A 22,248-nucleotide genomic window follows, 5' to 3' on the forward strand; every position below is an offset into this window, starting at 1 on the left:
ATTTATAAGTCTAGAAATTTTACTCTAAAAATTGACCTCAAAAACCTGGGTCAACTTATTCATGGATGAATGTAAATATAATATTTTAACTCTTATTTCAAAAAGGAACCATTCCCTGTTGAAAGGCAAGAGTGTAGTAGTCTGTCATGGAAACACTGACTCCCGTCTAATCTCTCATCCATTCAGACTTTACATCCTTTGCTTCATCCTTTAGATCTTTGGTTACATTTACCCTCAACTTATCCCCGGTCATATCAAAATCCATAATTTTGATTTGGCCCTCGACTTATACATGAGATCAACTTATAGCCAAGTATACACAGTAACTTCCTTATACCAGCCTCTTTTAGAATCCTGGCTAATTTCTTCGGATTAAATGCCAATGAAGATACAGCACCTTTACTTCTGGTCTCCCTGCTTTAGTCTGGCTGTAAAAGAAATACACAAAGCGCTACCATAGCACCAGGTCAGCCTTTTCCAACCTAAGGCCCTCAGATGTTATACTGAAACTTCCATAATCCCCCAACCAGCTGGTTCTGCCTAGTGCTATGAATATATACTAAGGTCCCAGAATGTCCAGTATGGCTTCCGCCCAACTAAGGGTACTCATAGGATTGCAGCCATCATGTCCTGCTTCATTCAAGGATACTGAGATCAAAACAGTATGGGAATATACCATTCATACTACTGTTCTGCCATACTTACTTCTGGAGGTGCAGGTAATACGGCCGCTGCCTTCTCCCAAGCATGTGCAATCCACTATCATCCAGCCTTGGTAGGGCTTCTCCCAGATTTCTCCAACCACATAGGACGTTCCAGCACTGTTATCATAGCACCGCTCAGCTATAGTACATTAATTGGGGTGGGGAACAACATTTGTCATTAAAAATGAAAACAGATTTCTTAACTATGGTGATCAGTTGCTTTCCAACATCTCCCACCCAACTATACTAATAAATGGCTTGGATGTAAAACTGTCCATTGGAGTCCGACGAGTCCATGAAATCTGAGCTCTCCATTTTAAAATCTGTGCCTTAATTCTGGGTTGCTAAGCAGTTTGTGTCCTGTTCTATTTCATATTGCTTTAGATTTCATGTACCTAAATTCTTTCTATGTACAGCTGGCCTTTTGTTTTTGAGGTGGATCTGTTCTGCCCCTCCCTCCCCCTGCCCCCGCAAAAATATATCCAAGCCCAAAGGCTTGAATGGGGCGCGTGCCCGTGAGAACATACGGGCGTGTGCTGTGGGAGTGCACCCCATTAGAAATAACGGTCACCCTGTGGTGAGTATTCAAGGTCGCAGATTCCAGATCCATGTGCTAGGAGGGGCGACTGTACGTATATTCATTGTAAAATGCACAGAGAACCTTATCTTACTAAGTAATACACCAAGTACAAAGCCAAGTACCAACAGCTGCCCAACCTGCTAACAGATTGGAATAGTAGGACATATATTAAAACAAAACTGTCCTCTAGACTATAAGTGCAGGAATCACATGACTGAATACTCCTTCATTCCAAGAGCTCCATCAAATAAAAATAAAAACAGCAAAGAAAAGGCTTAACTAGAACTTCCCCCTCTTACACACTCATTTTCTATGTGGAAGGATTAAGGTAGTGTTAAGCCATGTGAGCCCTGTCAACTGCTTGGTTAACTACCTCAGTAAATAATGAGGTTTCTCAGACCCAGGTTTATCACCTCTGTGAGCAATACGTCTAACCATTCCACCATACATAACTGTTTCTGTTTATATTATAGCAAATAAATGACATCAGAATCTTGCATACTGGAGGCAATAGTCTAAAAAAGACAGCAAGGAACTGCACCTCACAGAGAGTCTTAAAGTGCCACTATCTATCCCACATGATTATCGTAAAGACTTCTCATCTACTGAGATCAAAGCACTTTGAGTTTGACCTCTCAGATATATAAAACCAAAGAAACAGAACCTACCAACTGGTTTGCAAGTCCATTCCCCCTTCCCATTGCCAAGGCACACACACTCCAACATGTAGCCGCCAGTCTCGTGAGGCCTGCGCCAGGTGTCACCAATCTTGTAGGACTGGCCACCTTCATGACAGCGATCTGTGAAAATTAAACACACATAGGAAGTTGCCTTTTACCAAACTGGTCCTTTGGCCCACTGAGCTTAGTACTTTTTACTCTGGGTAAGGTTGTCAGGCTGAAAACTAGATTGAGTACCTGTACCATTAATGGTTGTGTAAAGAGGAAATTTCCGCAGGTGTTCCATATCACACAACCAGATAACATGTTCTGAAATTCCCTTTTTTGTATAACATTTTCAGGTTTTCACTCAGGCAGCCCTAACTCTGAACAATAGCAAATTTCTGACTGGTTTGGCAAAGTTCATGTTATATCTCCTATCTAACATCAGAAAGATGGACTAGATGGCCCTTGTAGTCTCTTCCAGCTATGATCCCTTTAAGCAGAGAATAATTTTACAATTTTCTACTTGCAAAATACATGATCTGCCACAGAACTCTAGCCCTTCCCATGGAGACCCTTGACCACAATGACTCCTTTAAAAAGCAGATTATCACACAGAGGATAAGGACGGGAGCAAAGCGGATTGCTCCCGTCCTTATCCCATCCTATTTGCGTGATCGGGGGAAAGATTATCACACATCACGTGCTTATCCCATTCTTCTCCTGTCTGTGAAGTGTAATGGACCCTTCATTTGGTATTAATGGGAGTTTCTGTTTATATCAAATGCAGGTCCATTACACTTCACCAACCGAAGAAGAATAAACAGAATAAGCATGCAATGTGTGATAATCTTTCCCCCAATCGCATGAATAGGATGGAGTAAGGATGGGAACAATCTGCTTTGCTCCTGTCCTCATCCTCCGTGTGATAATCTCCTCAGTTCAAGTGTTTCTGTGACCAGGATAGTACATTTCATCATAATGTAGGCAGAAGTTTTATAGAAGTTTTACTTCCCAGAGTCAGAAATTGTACGGTTCATCCATCATGGATGCTGGAAATAAGTATCACTTAATACAAAGTTAAAGCAATGTCTGAAGACCACAATATGGCATTTTCCTATAACAACAGATTTGTCCTTTGTTTACTTTTGTCAACATCATGTGTCCTCTGTCAAAATCAATTACACTTTGTGGCAGAGAACCCCACAATCATTGGCCATTAAACCTCTCTGCCCATGTCATTTGTCATACAGTGAAGTATATGGTTCAGATTCCATAACAAGACATGAAAATGTAAGGTAATCATTCAAGGGAAAGGATGCTCATAAACATGCCCCAGAAAGATGCCATTGTGTTTTGTGGCATGTTAACTGGTGCAAATAAATTCATGAAATTCTTTCATGAATGGAGGATTCACACTGTAGTAAGAAAGTCCTTTAGGTGAACCAGCAAAGCTGTTAAAGTTCATGTATTGCAAAAATCCATTTGTTTTTCTTCACAAAGTAGTTATAACTGTGGTAACGGTGAGCAATGCTGCTTAATTTGACATTCTAATAGTGAGGAAAATATTGGCTGAGATCCTATATCGGTGTTGAGTAGCATAAATCTCCACATACAAACTCCACTTCATCAAGCTTGAAATGAATGTGGAATCATAGAATTGGAAGAGACACCAAGGGCGATCCAGTCCAACCCCCTACAGTATCAAAGCACTTTCAACAGATGGCCATCCACTCCCTGCTTAAAAATCTCCAAAGAAGGAGATTCCACCACACTCCAAGATCCTTTCTAAAGGAGCCTTTGTGGTCAAGAGTCTCCTTTGGGAGGGCCAGTGTGTTCCACTGTCGAACAGCTCTTACTGTCAGGAAGTTGTTCCTAATGTTGAGGTGAAATCTCTTTTCCTGTAATTTGAATACATTGCTCCAGCAGAAAACAAGCTTGTTCCATCTTCAATATGACATCCCTTCAAATACTTAAACAGGGCTACCATGTCACCCCGTAACCTTATCTTCCTAGGCTAAACATACCCAGCTCTCTAAACCACTCATTATATGCCAATGTTTCCAGATCTTTCACAATTTTGGTCTTCCTCCTCTGGACATGTTCCAGCTTGTCAATATCCTTCTTGAATTGTGGTGCCCAGGAAAAATGTTCAACCACTTCCGAAGGGCAATTTATATACGTGTAACAGACAGTAACAGTACTTTCCTGCAGAGGATACTGATGTCTTCTTGATGGAACTTGGCCACTGAAAAATAGTAGGTGGTGTGTGGCTCCCATGTCAGTGAAGCAGTTAGATCATTCCAGGTTTGGGCTAGCTTTAAAGCAGCTAACCAAGGAGCCAGTGTGGCATTGTGGTTTGTGCGGTGTACTACAACTTTGGAAACCAGGGTTCAAACCCTTGCTCAGCCATGGACACTCACTGGGTAAGCTAAGGTGAGTCACATTATTTCCGCCTCCAAGGAAAGACAAGGACAACCCTCCTCTGAACAAGCCTTGCTAAGAAAACCCCATTATAGATTCACCATAAGTTGGAAATGAAGCCACATACACACACAAACCAAGGAGCTGAACCTATTTAAGGATAGGGTTTGCACTTTGGACACCTCCTTTAAACCTACATTAGAATCTGAAGTAGATTCACTATTACACTGACAGCAGCCACCACAGCTGACAAATCCCATGGAATCCTGCAGCATTATTTGCCATTCAGTGTGGTGGGAAACCAGTGATTTTGGTAAAGCGCTAGCAATGTGGTCAAGTTCAGATATTAAACATTTGCCTTAGAGCACAACATCTATGCATCTCTATGCATCACACACTCCAATACCTACTTGCAATTGTGCAACTGATTCGACCACGGCCAGCCCCAATGCAGGTACAGTCCCAAATCATGGAGTCCTTAGGTCGCTCATAGGTCTCCCCTACTCGGTAAGTAACTCCAGTGTATTTATCAAAGCAGGTCTCTTCCGCTGAAGGAGAAGAAAAAAGTTATGTCACTATAAAAGAATATGAAGCTTGTAGCTTCTAAATTTTGCACAGAGGTGGGGGGGGGGCAAATGGAGGAAAGAAATGGATGAACCTGAGAGGCATGTGAGGGGGGCAAGCACTTTCTGAGAGGTTGAGGGGAGGCAGAGGCAAATGGAGAAAAGAAGCAGTGAGATACATTAGGTATATTGGAGATCAACGGAAATATAAGACACAAATGGAGACTGTGGGTGAGAACAAATGAAGAGAAACAGAAGGAGGGACAGAAAGCAAGGTAGAAAAATACAGATGCAAAAGACAAATGGAACATGTCTCCTGCCTCTGCAATGAGCAGAGCAATTTGCAGTTTGCCTGGTCTCTGAGAGTCCTGCAGTTTGCTGGGGGAGATTAATGGGTTTGAGGGCTGAATAAAGCCCACAAACCACACTTTGCCCACTCCTGCTTTAAAACCTTGTAAAACACATATTGTCACACACCAAGGAATTGATTGCTGGTAGTAGTAGTGCCTATAGCAGGGACTGACTGATCCAGGAGGTAAGGCAGACAGAAGCTGACACAGGTCCTAAAGAGTCTATAACTCAAAGACTAGAAGTAATATGGGCCAAAAACAGCCGAAGTGCGAAACCTGAGAAGGGATCATGCCAAGGAAAGCAGGGGAGATCTGAGACTTAGAAGTAAATAATGGGGTAAAAGAAAGAAAGAATCTGAGACTGGAGGAGGGAAACTGAGTGGTGGGGGAGGAGGAGAGAAAATGGCCCACCACCAGAAGAACTGAAGGGGAGAAGTGAGGGAAATGGAAGGTTACATGGGTATTTGCATTAATCCACCAGATATTTAGCCCCAGTCCCTTTTGGATGGATTATAGGAAGCATCTAGTCTTACTTTAACATTAACATATAAAGTGTCTACCCAAGTTTTAACATCAGTATCTGAAGCCAAGTTCCCTAACCCAACAGTGAAATCTGTAAGAATGGAGGGGAAACCCATCCACAGGGTGGCTTCAGATGTTTGATATGTCCTCCTGCCAAGGATATGTGCATCACCTTTTCTTCTTCTTTTAGGAGGATTCTAAAGCTGTATATGTTTCAGTCTGCATATGATTAATTTTTCTACTCAGAGCATTTAGAAGAAATGTTATCTCCTGCTGCTATCCGGTTTGTTATTTTAGTCTGTGCTGAACACTACTCATTGGTTTTATGGTTTTATTATCCTCTCCACTGTGAGGATTTTGAAAGGGGCTCTAGAAATCTTTGCCATGTCATAATTAATCAGTAACGTTTCTTAGATGTTTTGCAACAGCAGGGATTCATTCTTCATAACCAGTGTTTGTACTGCCCTGTTTGCTTTTAGAAACTTGCATAACAGTTTTTGTCAAATTTCTCTGTGCAACTTCTTTTTTCATTCTCCAACCATGAATGACATCCAAGTGAAACCCAGAACTTGAAAATGTTACTTTTTTGGACTGTAACTCCTAGACTTCCCAAGCAGGCATGAGCAGTTAAACTACAATCCTATATATATGTTTAACTAGCAGTAAGTCCCACTGAACTACCATATCCTTCCTCTATCTTTTTCACCAAACTATGAGTGCATTTTGCTCTTTTGTCACTTATACTCTACTTTTAAAAAATAAATAAATGACAGCATGACTTTCCCCAAGGTTCCTTCTCATTTCTTTAAGTCTTTTTAGGGCCCTCTCTTGTAATATTTTCTAGGGGCCCTTTCACACTACATTAAAATTAGCACTATGATTCCACTTGTATTGCCATGGCAACACCTTATGCAATTCTGTCCATTGAGGGAAGGGCATTTGGAAATAGGGTTTTTCGTGGGATTTTCAGGCTATGTGGCTGTGTTCTGGAAGGGTTTATTCCTGACATCTCGCCAGCATCTGTGGCTGGCATCTTCAGGATGGTTGGCATCTTCAGATGCTGGTGAAACATCAGGAATAAACTCTTCCAGAACATGGCCGCACAGCCCGAAAAACCTACAAAAAACTATGGATGCCAGCCATCAAAGCCTTCAATTTCACATCGGCATTTGGAAACCACAACCAGACAATCCTCCTCTGAGACCTCTGATCAAACCATACAAACCTTAAGAAGATCCCACGGGAGGTCACCATGGCAGTTAAAGGGATGTGCTATAGTTTTGAAGGGTGGAGAAGCCCTAAGTCCTTAGTGCTCAAAGCCAAAGCACCTAACACCTTCAATCATAAAAACAGCCCCAGATGATCAGATGAAGACCTCATTTAAGAGAGTCTCATTTCCAGCAGTATCAAGTCAGAACCATCCAAGACAGGAGAGAATCTTTGACTGTTCACCGAGAAGCAGTCTACAGAGGTATACTGCCTCTGAATCCGGAGATTTCATTTGTCCCATTCTCTTGTAAAGCCCTGCAAGCCAGGCCACTCATTCCAAGCATAAATATCACCTTAGAGAGGTGATATTTCGGGAGAGACTGCTATACAGACTCTTCCCTATAGTCCAGAGGTAAGTATCAACTGTTGCGAGAGTAAGAAACTCCATGTAAATATTTCATGTATTCTCTCCATGAACTTGCCCCAGAATCTTCTGGGACACTTGGGGGTCCCCAACCAGAGGCACAGAGGCTCACTGAGAGATATGGCAGTAATTCCTAAACTTTGGTCCTCCAGGTATTTTGGACTTCAACTCCTAACAGCCCCAACCAGCTTGGCCAACAGTGAGAGATTCTGGGAGCTAATGTTCAAAACATCTGGAGGGCCAAACCTGGGAATCACTGTTGTATGGCATTTAGTTGGAATAGTCCTCCAACACAAAACAGTACTATGTCTGCTCTGAGGACTTCCTATCAACAATAGACAGGAAAGAGCAAGGGGATACTACCATGCAAAAAAGCCATAACAGTAATCTGCCCCAAAGGGAGGAGTAATGAGTTCAGAACAGGCTGCCCTTTCTGAGTCTTATAAAGAAAGTAGTTCTATACATGTAAATGCACTCCTCTCTCTCACCCACCCCTCCATTTCCTACCCATCAAAATCCACCAAGGAAGCCTCCAACTCACCTTCAGGCTTACTTTCGCAGTTGAATCCTCTGCTCCCCCCATAGCAGGTACAAACCAGAGTATTCCCCAGGTAAATGCGCTCCCACTGTTGGTTGATCTGATAGTGTTGCCCATTGTCATAGCATCCCTCTGAGAAAGAAACAGGAGGAATGGATTACGTTTACTTGTCTGGACCACAAAACAGTATTTTGAGGAAGGAGGGGAGAGATGTTGGCTCTGGCATGTATGGAATATACATTAGCTCCAGACCCTGCATACTTTTTGCATCCTGAAACCTCTGTGGGAGAAGGGAGGTTTTAGGTGCACGAAAATCAGGACTGGGCTGGATTTCAATAGAGTTCCCTCCGTCTCCTTTTCACTGTGATTTACATGAAGAGGAATTGAACCACTGGAGGTTTCAAATTCTGGAGCAACAGCTTAACAGATGGAAAAGATTGCTAAGCTGGGGAAGCCTGATCCAAAGTTTAATGTAAGTCAATGGAAAGACCCAAAGGATCTGGGGGGGGGGGGAAATACTTTGGCTCTGTCACTAAGGCAGGCTGATCCCTGCCAAGGCAGAACTTGCTCTCCAATGTTTTACTTGCAAATGTTTTCTCCAACTTTAATTTTACATGAATAGTCCCCGCCACTTCTGAAAGTAGATGAAAATCTGTTTTAAAGAGCTTTTAAACAATTTCAGTCAGGTTTACTTGCAATTCATCAGAAGTTGTGCTAGTGTCACTTAAAAAAATAAAAATAAAAACTTGTCCTATAATGAAATCTGCACATAATGCAAATATTGTATTCCATACTTTTCTGTCAGAATGAAACTCAAGCGCACTTCTGCACAAAAGGGGGCAAAAACTGGGGGAATGGTAAATATTGCAAGCATTTTAAATATGATATAATAGGTTGTGTGTTGTGTTTAATCTTGGGGCAAATTGTGAATATGTATAAATGTCTGCGAAACAGTAGAGAGTTACTTTCCACTTCATGCAGAAACCCTGCCCGGCTGAGCAATTGCATCCCTTGTTTCTGGAAACCTCTGGGCACTTGGCTCACTCTGCAGCACACTTAATTTTGTAGCAGGCCCTTGCTTTTAACAAGTGGTCTTGCTACAGAGAGCCAAAAAGAAATCTGTTAACTTTACAGGGGCCTCCCTTGACTCTTAAGCAGACACAACTGTACAGTGATGAAAAAAAATGCATATTAGCTTCTTCAAAACCAGACGTTTGGGATTAGGCTTCAAGAGAGCGTAATGGCTTTCTTGCGTCATAAACCTCTGGGTTTCATTGGTTTGAATCCATACTGCAATCAACTGAGCTGCACTCTTGCTCAGGAAATGCATGAGCTATAAAATGGAGAGGCTTTATTTCAACCGAGGACTGCGAACCCATTTCTGAAAGTCTGTTGAAAACTAGGGGTAGGAATAGGATGGAGCAAAGCGTTCCCCCCCCCCTCCTTGAGCTGAGAGGAGCTCTGACACAGGACGGCATGCCAGCCATAGAGGCCCACAACTATGCCCAGGAGTACTACCAGTGGTATTTCTGCCCACAGAAGGCCCTACACACAGCATTTAAGGGACTAAGAGCAGTCTTGTATCCACTGGGTCCAGATTCCCCCCATTCCTCTAACAGGGCCTTCAAATGAGCAATGACCTGTGGTCCAAAACACACTGCAAAAATAATCCACTTTGAGACCACTTTAACTGCCCTGGCTCAGTGCTAGGGAATCCTGAGAATAGTAATTCATTGTGTGGCACCAGAGCTTTCTGACAGAGAAGGCTAAATGTCTCCTAAAACTATAGTTCACAGAATTCCTTAGCATTGAGCCAGGCCAGTTAAAGCAGTCTCAAACTGGATTATTTCTGCAGTGCATTTTGGACTGGTGTTTGCATATTCTCTCTTCCACTGGTTTCAATGGGAGAGGAAAATTCAAACATGATCTGCTAGGAGATTTGCCATGGCAAATACACCCAAATGGAATGGCAAATACGCCCAATGTCGCCCAATGCTAAGTCGGATTGATCACTGGATGTATATACACTGTAGAAATAATGCAGCTTGACACCGCTTGAACTGTTAGGGCCCCATCCTACAGAATCCTGGGATTTTTAGTTTTGTGTGGCACCAGCACTCTTTGGCAGAGAAGGCTAAAGACTTTGCAAAGTGGTAGATGCCAGGACTCCAACGAATGGAGTTACAGCACTTAAAAGTGGCGTCAAGCTGTATTATTTGTACAGTGTAGATATACACCAGGTTAGTATTTGGATGGAAGACCACCAAAGAACACCAAAGGTCTCTGTGGGAAGGACCCAGAGCAATCTTCTAAGTGTGCTGATTCAGAATAAGTCCTGCTGAGCTCAGTTAAGCTAGTCTGAGTCTGAATGGGAGGCTGTCTGGACGGAAACCCAAGATGTTATTCTGAGCTCCTCCATAGAGGCAAAACGGTGGGACATAATTATGTCATTAAAAAAACCCAAATAGCTAGGTGTCTCTCCTCCTCCTTCCACCCCAGAGGCCCTCTGACACTACCCAACTATAGTGCTATGATTCCACTTTAAACTGGCATGGACTCCTCCTGGCATCTGTAGTTTGGTCAGAGGCCCCAGAGGAGGATTCCAAGGGCCACTCCCCGAAACTGCAACTCCCAGGATTCCATAATAGCCACAAATCATAGTACCATTTTTCAATGGTGTGAAAAAGCCCCAGGTGATGGAATTACTCTGCCACTCAAGAAAGACTCTTTTGACATTTCACAGGTCTGGGTAACAGAAAAGGCTCCTTTCACATCACTTGCCTTGCACTCCCCCCCTCCCATTTTGATGGGTATTTAATACAAACGTTTTCTCACAAACGTTGCCACAAATATTTCCATTCTTGGGCAGATTTTTTTTTCTTCTTCCAGGGGATTCCTCTCTTTTTAAAAATCCAGACTGAGCTGCTAATTCTTTTCTCTTCCAAACCATCTGGGAGAAGCACTGAAAACGCACCCACTGCCACTTTGTCGGTGTGTGCCTTCAAACCACTTCTGATTTTTGGCAACCCTATCATAGGGTTTACTTGGCACATTTCTTTGCCATGACCATCCTCTGAGGCTGAGAGAGTGTGAGTTGCCCAAGGTCACCCAGTGGGTATCCATAGCTGAGCTGGGATTTGAACCCTGGTCTCCAGAGTCCAACGCTCAAACCACTACGCCACACTGGCTCTCCGCTAGCATCACCACCATGTTAAGCAACAACCCAACCTACCATTGGCACATAAGTTGTTGAAAAAACACTGGAGCTTGGGGAAGTTTAGCCAGACAGCCGCAGGCCTGAGCCAAATAACTGCAAATCTAGCACACAAAAGGCATCCAGATGTCTCCGAACATTGCAGTTGCGCACAAGCTACAACCCATCCACACGCCTATGACCACAAAAGTTGTCTATCTCTGTCAGGAAATCAGATTAAGAAGGGCCAGGTGTAAATTGGGAAAGGAAGACACACATTTTGAGCATAATGAAGATGTCCTTTGGAGGTGCAAAAACCTTCAGGAAGAAGGCAATTTTCACAGCAGGGCAGGTATAATCTCCAGACCATCAGAACTTGTTTCTCCAACCCCCATCTCCTATTGTTTTGCTTTGGAAAGTTTTCACATCCCCTCGACATTCTTGGTGCAGTGGTCTTAGCGTTGGATCAGGACTTTCGTAGACCAGAGTTCGAATCCCTGCTCAACCATGGAAACCCAATGCGCTGAGGAGACAGGTCACACCATGGAAAAGCTCCTCTGAACCAAGGTGACCAGAGGTCCTCCTTTTCCAAGACCTGTCCTACATTCCCACCTTCTGTCCAGGAGGAATTCCAACATATCCTTTCTATTTGGAGCAGGACTATTTTATCTTATAACATTCTATTTTATCATTTCTAACATGCCAGGCTCACTCACGTAGTTAACAAAGGTAGGAACAAAATTGTAAGAGTGAATCTTTTTTTTTACTACGCGCCCCTTGGTAGCTTACTATTGTATCTTTTAACTGGAACCCTTTTTAAAAACTTGTTGGTCATTGACCGAACAAAATGTATGTATGTATGTATGTATGGCATGAATGTTTCCAGCTTTTTATTTTTGGATGCCCTCCCTGCCTTGTCCTCCTTTGTGCGGAGAACACACTTGGTCACCCTTCGCTAAACAAATACTGAGGGGAAAACCCTAAGGAAGGCTAGGATTCAAAGATATAGTTAGTCTGTGGAATCAGCCTGTAGAGAGAGATCTTGTAGCCCCTTTGAGACTCACTGAGAGAAAGAAGTGGGCAGCATGAGTTTTCCTAGGCTTCTGTCCACTTTCTCAGATGCATTTGCTGTAGACTACAGTAGACTGTCATCTAGGAAAGCTCCTGCTGCCCACTTCTTTCTTCCAGTGAGTCTCAAAGGGGATACAAGGCCTCCCTAAAAGAAAGGATGAGTTGGGATTAACAACTTGGGAGTCAAGTCACAGCAAACTTTGGAGCTGGACCTGCTTGATCCCTTGTAAAGGCGTGATCAAAAAGGATCCAGGTGAGGAATCCACCAGCTCTGTTCTCCCCAGAGGCTCTCTCTCCAAAGCCTGCCCTTTGGGGATCCTTCCAGGGTCCTCCACCATCCTTAGTCCCTTTCCCTTCCTCTGCCTGCCCTCCTTCCTTTCTTCTTTTTGGGGGAGCAACTCACGTTTGTTCTGGGCAGCTGCAGGCAGGGGGGCAGGCTGGACGATCTGCTGCTGCTGCTGGGCTTGCCTCTTGCGCTTGTCCCCCGGGGACCTCGTGCCCTGGACCCCAGCCACTGCCAAGGAAAGGCTCAGCAGCAGCAGGAGCCACAAGGAGGGCCTCCTCGACGCCGGGCTGCTGGGCATGTTGCTGGACAGGCAGGTCAAGCTGCAGGGAAGGAAAGAAAGAGGAGGCAGGTTTGCAAAACAAAGCCCTGGCTGGGTGCATTGCAATTTGCAAAGCATGCAATTACAAAGATATATATATATATATATATCCATCCCACCATCACCCTTACCTCTCTTCTTCTGCCTCTTGCCTCGGTGCAGTCTGCAAGAAAGGCAGAGAGCTCTGGCTCGGCGGGGGGCTTATATATCCCTGCCCTGGGATCCTGCTGCGATGGATGCAACAGGAGCAAGAAAAAGTTGCATCCAGAGGGAGGGGGAGGAGGAGGAGGGACCCACCGGGGACACCCCTTTGGAACGCGCCCGCGCCCCCTGATTGGCTAAGGCGCGGCGGTGACGTCACAGAGAGGCACATTCCCGGGCAGACAAAAGGCAGGAGGGTTGCCTGCGGGGGCTTCTTTCTTTCTTCAATCCTTCCTTCTTTTCTTCTTCCTTTCTTTCCTTCCGCCTGCGGGGGCTTCTTTCTTTCTTCAATCCTTCCTTCTTTTCTTCTTCCTTTCTTTCCTTCCGCCTGCGGGGGCTTCTTTCTTTCTTCAATCCTTCCTTCTTTTCTTCTTTCTTTCTTTCTTTCTTTCTTTCCTTCCTTCCTTTTTTTCTTTATTCCTTCCTTTTTCATCCCTGTCTCTCTCTCTCTCTCTCTTTCTTCCTTCTTTTCTTCCTTCCTTCCTGTCTCTCTTCCTTCCTTCCTTCCTTTCTTTCTTCCTTCTTTTCTTCCTTCCTTCCTTCCTGTCTCTCTCTCTCTCTCTTCCTTCCTTCCTTTCTGTCTGTCTGTCTGTCTTTTCTTTCTTTCTTTCTTTCTTTCTTTCTTTCTTTCTTTCTCATGCTATCGTCTTTTAGGAGAGGGAGGCCAGATCTTTCTTTTAAAGACAGTGCCTGGTCATGGAAACTCACTGGGTGACCCCCCCCCCCCCCCCACACACACACACACATTTGCAGCTGAGGAAGCAGAGTTAAGTCCAGGAAAGCTCATGCTGCCAACTTCTTTCTTCCATAGTGGTAGACTTCAAAGATATAGCCATCTTAGTCCGTGGAATCAGTCTGTAGAGAGCTCTCAAAGGTGCAGTAAGATCTCTGAGAGGTAGAGGACCATTTTTCCCCCAAGTAAGCCTCAAAGGTGCTACAAGATGCTAATTCTACAGACTAACATGGCTATATCTTTGAATGCTACCCCTTGAGCAAGTCACACTCTCTCAGAGGAAGAGGGCCCTGGCAATCAGCCTCCCTCTGAGCAAAACCATGCCCAACCCCCCCCCCCAGGATATATATATATATATATATATATATATATATATATCTCCTGCTTAGCTTTACCTTAGGGTTACCAAAAGTTGGGAAAGGCTTGAAGGTACACAACAACAAAAGGGCATCTCCCCCCTCCATGACCACACACCAGGTTGCTTGGAAAGGACTTGGAAGCAAACAGCAGCAATTCGTAATGCTGTTTTATGAGAAAGAAGGTTTGCTGTGATCCTTTGAACAACCTCAAGCTCATGAGCCTCTTGTTTCTCAGGATGTGAACATAACTAGTTTTCAGAAACATTCCATGTATTTTTGTTGTCAGAACTAAGAAAGAAGGCTTGGAGAATAATTTTAGTATACACACACACACACACACACACAAATCATACAAGTGCAAAACCTTGCTATGCTTCCACCCCAAAAGGTGTCATAGTTTGGATCTATAACATAGAACCCTATACAGTGGGCTCTTAATGTCCTCTGGGGTTCAGTTTGGAGAGGAAGGAAGGAAGACAGATGAAGATACCTTGCAAAGAATAAAATACTTATGAGAGAGATGTATGCATGAAGTGGGCCCTCACTATCTGTTGGGCTTTGGTTCCAGGACCTCCCAAGGATACCAAAATCCATGGACGCTCAAGTCCTATTATATTCAGGACATGGATAGTTGAATCCATGGATAAAGAATTTGTGGATATGGAGGACCAACTGTACATCAGGCAGTCGGTCCTGCATATCCACAAATTCTTTATCCATTGCAGCCCATTGCCTAACATGTTTGCTGTCCTTTTCCCCTCTGAGAAACAAACAGCCCTGATCTCTCAGGGCAAGTCTTATCTCCTGCTGTTCTTAGGAAAAAAGAATGTTAGAAGGCGGTGGTGCCACTAGTGTTGGCATCGCCCGTTGTGGTAACTCATGGTCACCACCCCTCCCCATTGACATTGATTTTAAAACGAAACAAGCAAATGGCACAGCCCGTTTCTGCCCAAATGCAGATGTATGAGGAGCAGTGGTGTCACCACAACTTAGGGTGTCACCTGATGTGGTCTTAAACCCCCCCCCCCCAAAAAAAATCATAGTGACACCACTTTTAGTAAGATCCATCCTATCCCCATATTTACAGGGAGGACAGGCTGCCAAGTAGACAAAGTTCTTGAAAGGGAACAGCAAACTGTGGCCTGTTACAGACTGCCAAAATAAAGCTGCTTCGGGTCTCTTTGGAGGTATGCTGTTTAAATGATGCATGCATCCTAAGAATCTGGAAGCTGCACCAAAGCTGCACTCCAGTGCTTAGGAATGGAGTGTGGCTTTGGCGCGACCTCCAGACTCTTAGGACCCATGCATCATTTAAATAGCATACCTCCAAAGAGACCCGAAGCAGCTTTATTTTGGCAGTCTGTAACAGGCCATAGTGTTACTCAAAAAGGTGGACATTTTCAAATTCAAGGTTGAAATGTAGCACATCTCCTGGAAAAGGAGGATGTCTGGTCACTCTGTGTGGGAGTGAGTGCCATGCCAAACTCACATCAAACCTGACCTGGAAATCTCTGGACTATTCTCACAAGCACCCACAACCAACATTTTTCCCATTTAGAAATACAGTTTAGTCATCCAAAGGTAAACAGCAGGGACAGTTACACAGGGAACAAAACAAATGTAAAAGTTCTCCATCTGAACAATGTGCAATGCTCCACTCTCTGCAAGAAGAGAAATTTGAGAATCAAAGGAAAAAATTTATTGGGGGGCTTAGAGTAAACCCAGCTCAAGTAATTAGACTTTATTAAGCATGTGTGATCAAGCCGTTCATCTTTTATTACACTACAGTCGACTGTAATTTTCATATATTCTAGGAACACAGTTCCAAAACTCTGTATAGAATGCCGATGTGTTTCTTTCATAGACACATTATAAAAATTCCCTCAAAAATATACACTATACAAAATGCTGCCTGAAAAAAGTAAATATTACCTTTCACTCTTTGCTAACATTGCCTGTGATCCTGAAGTTAAAACAGATTATATTTTAACTGGTTTATTCAGTTAAGGCAATATTTAAAAAATGATCATATGATATATTTTTCACCGATTTGTTTAGTTATGGTAATATTTGAAAAATGGTCATGCATATGGAATCCTACTTGCTTAGAAATGAAAGTAATTGGAAGCCACATGTCAGTATCATATACTGTGAAATCCAGTATCCACCAGGCTGCACCTGTTCCTAATCTTTTGTGCCAATTCATCTGTTGTGTATATATATTAATGAACCAAGTTATTGTTAAGTACCATTGGCTTCAACTTATGGTGACCCTATGAATGTGAGACCTCCAAGTCACCTCAACAGCCCTCAAGTCTGGCAGACATAGGGCTGTGGCTTCTTGGATTGAGTCCATCCATCTGATATGTGGTCCTCCTCTCTTCCTATTGCCTTCTACCTTGGCAAACTTTGGGCCTATACAGACAGGCTAAAATAAAGCTGCTTCGGGTCACTTTGGAGGTAGGCTGTTTAAATGATGCATGTGTCCTAAGAGTCCAGAAGCTGTGCCAAAGCCATGCTGTAGTCCTTAGAACTGGCGCGTGGCTTTGGCACAGCTTCCGGCCTCTTAGGATGCATGCAGCATTTAAAGAGCCTACCTCCAAAGTGACTCAAAGCAGCTTTATTTTGGCCTGTCTGTACAAGGCCATTATTGTCTTTTCTAGTGAGTCATGTCTTCTCATGATATGTCCAAAGTACAACCATCTCAGTTTGGACATCTTGGCTTCTAGAGAGAGTTCAGGCTTGATTTGCACAATTATTTCTATTTTAGTAGTCCATGGTATCCATAGAACTCTTCCACAGTACTGCATTCCAAATGAGCTGATATTTTCCCTGTCAACTTTCTTCATTGTCCAGTTTTCACAAAGGGGAAATACAATGACATGGAGCATCCTACCTTTAGTATTCAATAACGTATTTCTACATTTAGGATCTTTTCTAATTCCTTTATAGCTGTTCTTCCAAGTCCAAGTGGCATCAAACTGACTGTAATAGTGCAGTGTGGATATCCCCTTAGATGTCAAAGGTTTGTCCAAATTACAATGGGGCCTCACTATCCCTGGGCTTGCCATCCACAGATTTAAGCATCTGAAGACAGCAAGCCCTGTTGTTCCCAATGGCATGGCATTCACCACTATTAGGGACCATGGGACCTGATCCCACGTTTTTTGTATCGTGTGTGTGTGTGTGTGTGTGTGTGTGTGTGTGTGTGTGTGTGTATAAGTAACAGAACACCCGTGGATACCAAAATCTGATTGTAAAAGCTTTTTGCTGCTGTGGAAGGGTAACCATGGAAGGGTAACAGGGAAGGGGACAGACCAGCCTCTCTGGGTAAGGAGTCCATTATCAAACAGAAGCCACTGAGAACTTTTCTCTCACACATTCACCAAACATGCTTTCAAGGGGGACAAGACGAAAAGAACGACTCACCCCCACTTAAGAACTTAAGAGCTTGACAAATACGTGCTAACACCTCTTTTCTAACAACTGAATCCAGTTTCTATGGGCTTTCTAGATTTAAAAAAGTATATTGAAAATTAACAGGATATGCAATACTAGCTGTCGCTGACTGATAGCCAGTCCTGCTACATGCAGTGGTTCTCAACCTTCCTAATGCCACGACCCTTTAATACAATTCCTCATGTTGTGCTGACCCCCAACCATAAAATTGCAGTGACAGTTCCTAAGACTGGCATCAAAAATATGTGTTTTCTAATGGTCTTAGGCAACCCCTATAAAAGGGTCATTCGACGCCCACAAGTTGAGAATCGCTGTGCTACATGGTTCCTGTAAATAACCTATGTCAACTATCTGGCCACAGCATTCTGAGATCAGTTGACATTTCTGAACATTTCCGAAAGACAGGCCCAGACAGATTGTATTTCAGTAGTCCACTCAGGATATGACTAAACCATGTGTCACCATGGTCAAATCTGATATCTCCAAGAATGGGTGCGGGTGAATTTGCTTACTGCACAAATGTACTCTTTTGGTCACTGCCAGGTTCTGGGCATCTCTCAGCTCAGACTGAATCGAGGCATACACCCAGACTGTAAACCTGATAAGTTCCCATTCCAATGTACTCAGAGCCCCTGCTTCTTTCTCTGCCATTCACCTAACCAGGGGCCTATCTTTCTTGATTGGGCTAATCTTTGACTGGACTCTTTGCCCTCATCCACTCCATTAGTGACAGCAATACTGATTTAGAACAAGAACAGCTTCTTTAACTTTAGACAGATAGTTAAGACAACTTGGTGTCCCAGTGTACCAATGGCATCAAGCCCAAAAGACCCAAAGTCTTTTTGAACAATGGGAGCATTGCTCTGTGCTTCTATGCAGACTACAGTGCTTATAGAAAGTGCTTCATTAAGAAGGTTAATGTGCACACATAAGTAAATGATGGTTTCTTTTTAGTAACTTTCCATTTCATTCCAAATGAAAACAGATCAAGCGCCTCATTCTTCTATGATAGGTGGGAAGTCTACTGGAAAAGACACTTCAATGTCTGATTCATAGCCCTAGATGGGGGTGGGCCTGCTCTGAGAGGTAGAGGACCATTTTTGGTTCCTAAGGACTATCAGTGGGATGCACTGACTGGAAGTGATGTTCAGAGAACTAGAAATCACTTCCAATCATTTTCAGGTTTTTCCCCCCCTTCTGTTTTAGGCTGGAGGGGGCCAAAATAGCATGAAAGGCCCAGGCAGGCCTCCTGGAATATATTTCGACCAGCTCCCTTTGCAGGTCGTATTATGTTTTAATTTCAGGGGGGGCTCTGAGGAAACAAGAGGTGCATACGACCTCTAAGGGCCACATGAGGCACATCGCCACACAATTCCCATCCCTGCCTTAATAGCAGAAGTGGTGCCGCAGCCTACTCATGCAAGTAGTGTTTCCCAGGACATCAGTTTAAAACATGTTCCAGAGAATTGGCTGGCAGACAACAGTGCTCCATTCATAAGCATGGTTAACATCAGATGGATTTGATCCTGTATACTGAGATGTTAAACTTGGATCCCAGATAGCTAAAGAGATTCAAGAGGAGTCTATGAATCACCTCAAAGCAAAGCAAAGACTTTAGCACACAGATGGATTTAAAAAAAAAAAAAGGGGGGGGCAGTAGCTCTTCCTGTTGTTGCCAATAAATTAATACACTGAGAAGGTATGTATATGAATGTTTTAAAAGGAAACATATAAAAATATGTATGATAAAAGGCTCTTGGCAGATTCTGTTACAGAATTAGAACTGCTCGCCTCTGTTCCTTCTAAGAATCTGGATTTCTCTCAGTTTCCCACATCTATTTTGTAATATGCTAAGTCACTCTTTAAGACTAATTTCTGATATGAAATATCTCAATACATTTGTTCAGAGAAGAGAGCAGCTTGGTGTAGTGGACTGAGTGCCTGGTCCAGCAGACCAGGGTTTGACTCCCCTTTCAGCCATGGAAATCCACTGGCTGACACTAGGCAAGTTGCACTCTCTCAGCCTTTAGAAGGTGGCAATGGAAAACCTCCTCTGAAAAAAACCTTCCCAAGAAAAGCAAAGGATGGAGCATCATGAACCAGTTGACTGGAAGGCCTATAAGAGCAAAAAAGGTTCAGGGAAAGAGTTTGGTTTGGTTTCATTTTAATTTTTGCAAATTCCTCTTGGAAACAATAAGTCTCATTTCTAATCTAAAATATATTTTCTATGGAAATTGATAAACTGGTAAATTCTGCATTCACTAAGGGGAAGTTTTAAATAGTCTGCCTTGCAGAACAGTGCCTTTTAAAAAAATGCTTCTGTTGGTACTTTCAGCTATTTTTAAACGAAGTCTGTATTTTACACTTTCAGGTCTCATCTAAAGTGATCTAGAGTAAAATAAAAGTCTTCTGGTATTAACAGCTGCATTTCATTCCTCTGTGGTAGGCTTTAAGAAGTCCATACTGCTATCTATCATCATTGCTTGGATAAATTCTTTTGACAAGCATACATTTTTTTCAATAACATAAACTGATTGGATGCACACAGCTAGTTCATGAGTTAAAATAATTCCCAGTCCAATGAGAAAGGCACACTAGGGGGGCATTAACACTTACTTTTTGTCCCAAGGAAATCCAGATCGCCACAGTGATGCAATATGAGATCAGTGTTTGCACTACGTTTTCCATTCCTGAATCTCTCCGTGGCATTTTTACGCTATTGCCTTTCACACTTGCCATTGGAGCAATTTAAAATAGAGGCACCTCCATTTTCAAGAACGATGCAGCACAATCTGAATCAATTCGGTAGCATACTCACACTACCAAAGATGTGGATCCGAAGGTGAGGGGGAAGGCATGGCTTGTTGTTGTTGTTGTTGTTTCTTACCCACCTCTCTCCATGGATCAAGGTGGAGGCCAACAACAATTAACAAACAAACAATAGCATGGGGACAGCTGGATTGGCCTAACCAGACCCAATCCAGCTGTTAACATGGCCAAAACAACTGGAGGCACTCTAGGGATTCCCCCAACATTGCTTGCTTCAGAACAAAGTCAGGTTAAGGACAGAAAACTACAGATCCTCTCAGGAACTAGCTGTACTTCATGGAGACTACCAACACTTGCTTTGGGGTGAATGTGGCATTTTTCATCGGTGTAGACAAGTCCTTAGAGTCATTATGAAATGGATCCATATTACTGTTTCTACATCGTGAGTGGCATGGTAACAGCTGAGAAGAAGTAAATTTCCTGAGATCACTTAGGGAGTTATGGATGAATGTAACAAGTTGCAACGTAGTCCCCCCCCCCGCCATGTATGCATCACTGAACATACAGTCCATGTGTATAGTCTACCGCCATATGAAACTGATGTGATGGCGGTGATCAAAATGTCTGAACCAGCCTTTTGAGAAAGAATAGTCCAAATGTCTTCCTGCTTGTCTGTGACTGGATGATCACTGGTACACACCCAGTGTCCTGCAGGGACATAGCCAAGGGGGGGGGGGGTTCCATGGGTTCCAGACCCTCCTCCATTAGATACAATGAATGGTGCATGCTGCCGCACCGCCGCACCCAAGCCCCATTATAATAGTGGCACTTAGTCTGCTTCCCCTTCCCAAAATCCTGGCTATGCCCCTGTTACTGAGAAAATAAATGGATGGAACCAGAATTGAAAAGTCCTTGTACAGTGAAAAGTGCTAATGTTAATAGTAGTTTGTGGATTCCCTGCACAAAGTTGGCTGTTTGAAAAGTCAGATCAGGGCACTACCTGTTATTACATTAACATGACAAACTTGAAAGAGACAGAGAGAGAGAGAGCATGTTCCAGGACGTTGGAGACTGTTTTATTTCACGTACAATGCCCAAAGAGTCTTGGATTATGACATTTTGGGATTGTAACAACACACTTGTCAGCATCAGGACACGGCGCTCTTTCACACTGCTCAATTATACAGCTGTGATCCCATTGTAACTGCTATGGATGCATCCTATGGAATCCTCCTGGGATTTGTAGTTTGGATAGAGGCACCAGAGGAGAATTCTGTGGTTGAGGATTCTAACCCCCTTCCCACGCGAATGGGCAATCCCAGGATTCCATAGGATATTGTCATGATTCCAATTAAATTGGAATCAGAGAACTATAACTTTATAGTGTGAAAGGTCCCATGTCTGTCCTTTGTGGTTATTGTGCTACAGATGTCATGAGTTTGGCTACATGCATGCCTACTTAGAAGTAGGACATACTGAATTCAATAGGCAAATATGTCTAGGACTGTGCCCTTATTATATTCATGCTTCAATCTAATGTTGCATTTAGATATTCAAACACTGACCAAGCAAGGAGACAACTTAACCAGGCCTCTTTTTTCCAAAAAAAGAAAGCGAGCCTGCTCTTTTGACAGCCACAATTCCACAGAGGAATCCATCATATTAAACATTATGCTTCACCAAAAGCTGTATATAGAAGAATGTGGTGTGCTCTTAGACACCAGATTTTCCTCTTCCCTCTTTCAGGAAGTTTATGGTGTCTGCTCTGGTTTTTCCCGGGACTTGAATATGATGAGTCTTGTTCTTGAGCCAGTGAAGATTAAAACTAGCAACCACCTGTATCTTTACTAATGGGCAATGATTAACTTCAATATTTAACTAG

General features: G+C 43.2%; 1 protein-coding gene across 5 annotated transcripts in view; it reads right to left on the bottom strand.

Annotated features, from left to right (window-relative positions):
• The window catches only part of FN1 (fibronectin 1), an 89,962-nt gene extending 77,116 nt beyond the window's left edge, over nt 1-12,846 (bottom strand). For all 5 annotated transcript variants that reach the window (XM_089477710.1, XM_089477709.1, XM_089477708.1 and 2 more), the window contains exons 1-5: nt 12,644-12,846; nt 7,980-8,108; nt 4,781-4,918; nt 1,953-2,084; nt 706-843 (exon numbers count right to left, since the gene is read on the bottom strand). In XM_089477710.1, coding sequence (XP_089333836.1) covers nt 706-843; nt 1,953-2,084; nt 4,781-4,918; nt 7,980-8,108; nt 12,644-12,824 — 718 coding nt within the window. In that variant the 5' untranslated portion in view covers nt 12,825-12,846. The remainder of the gene's footprint in view (nt 1-705; nt 844-1,952; nt 2,085-4,780; nt 4,919-7,979; nt 8,109-12,643) is intronic.
• Nucleotides 12,847-22,248: the final 9,402 nt, after the last annotated feature.

Source organism: Sceloporus occidentalis, unplaced genomic scaffold, assembly GCF_023333645.1.
Source record: "Sceloporus occidentalis isolate IW3139 unplaced genomic scaffold, rSceOcc1.0.p SCAF_12, whole genome shotgun sequence".
Taxonomy (NCBI): domain Eukaryota; kingdom Metazoa; phylum Chordata; class Lepidosauria; order Squamata; family Phrynosomatidae; genus Sceloporus; species Sceloporus occidentalis.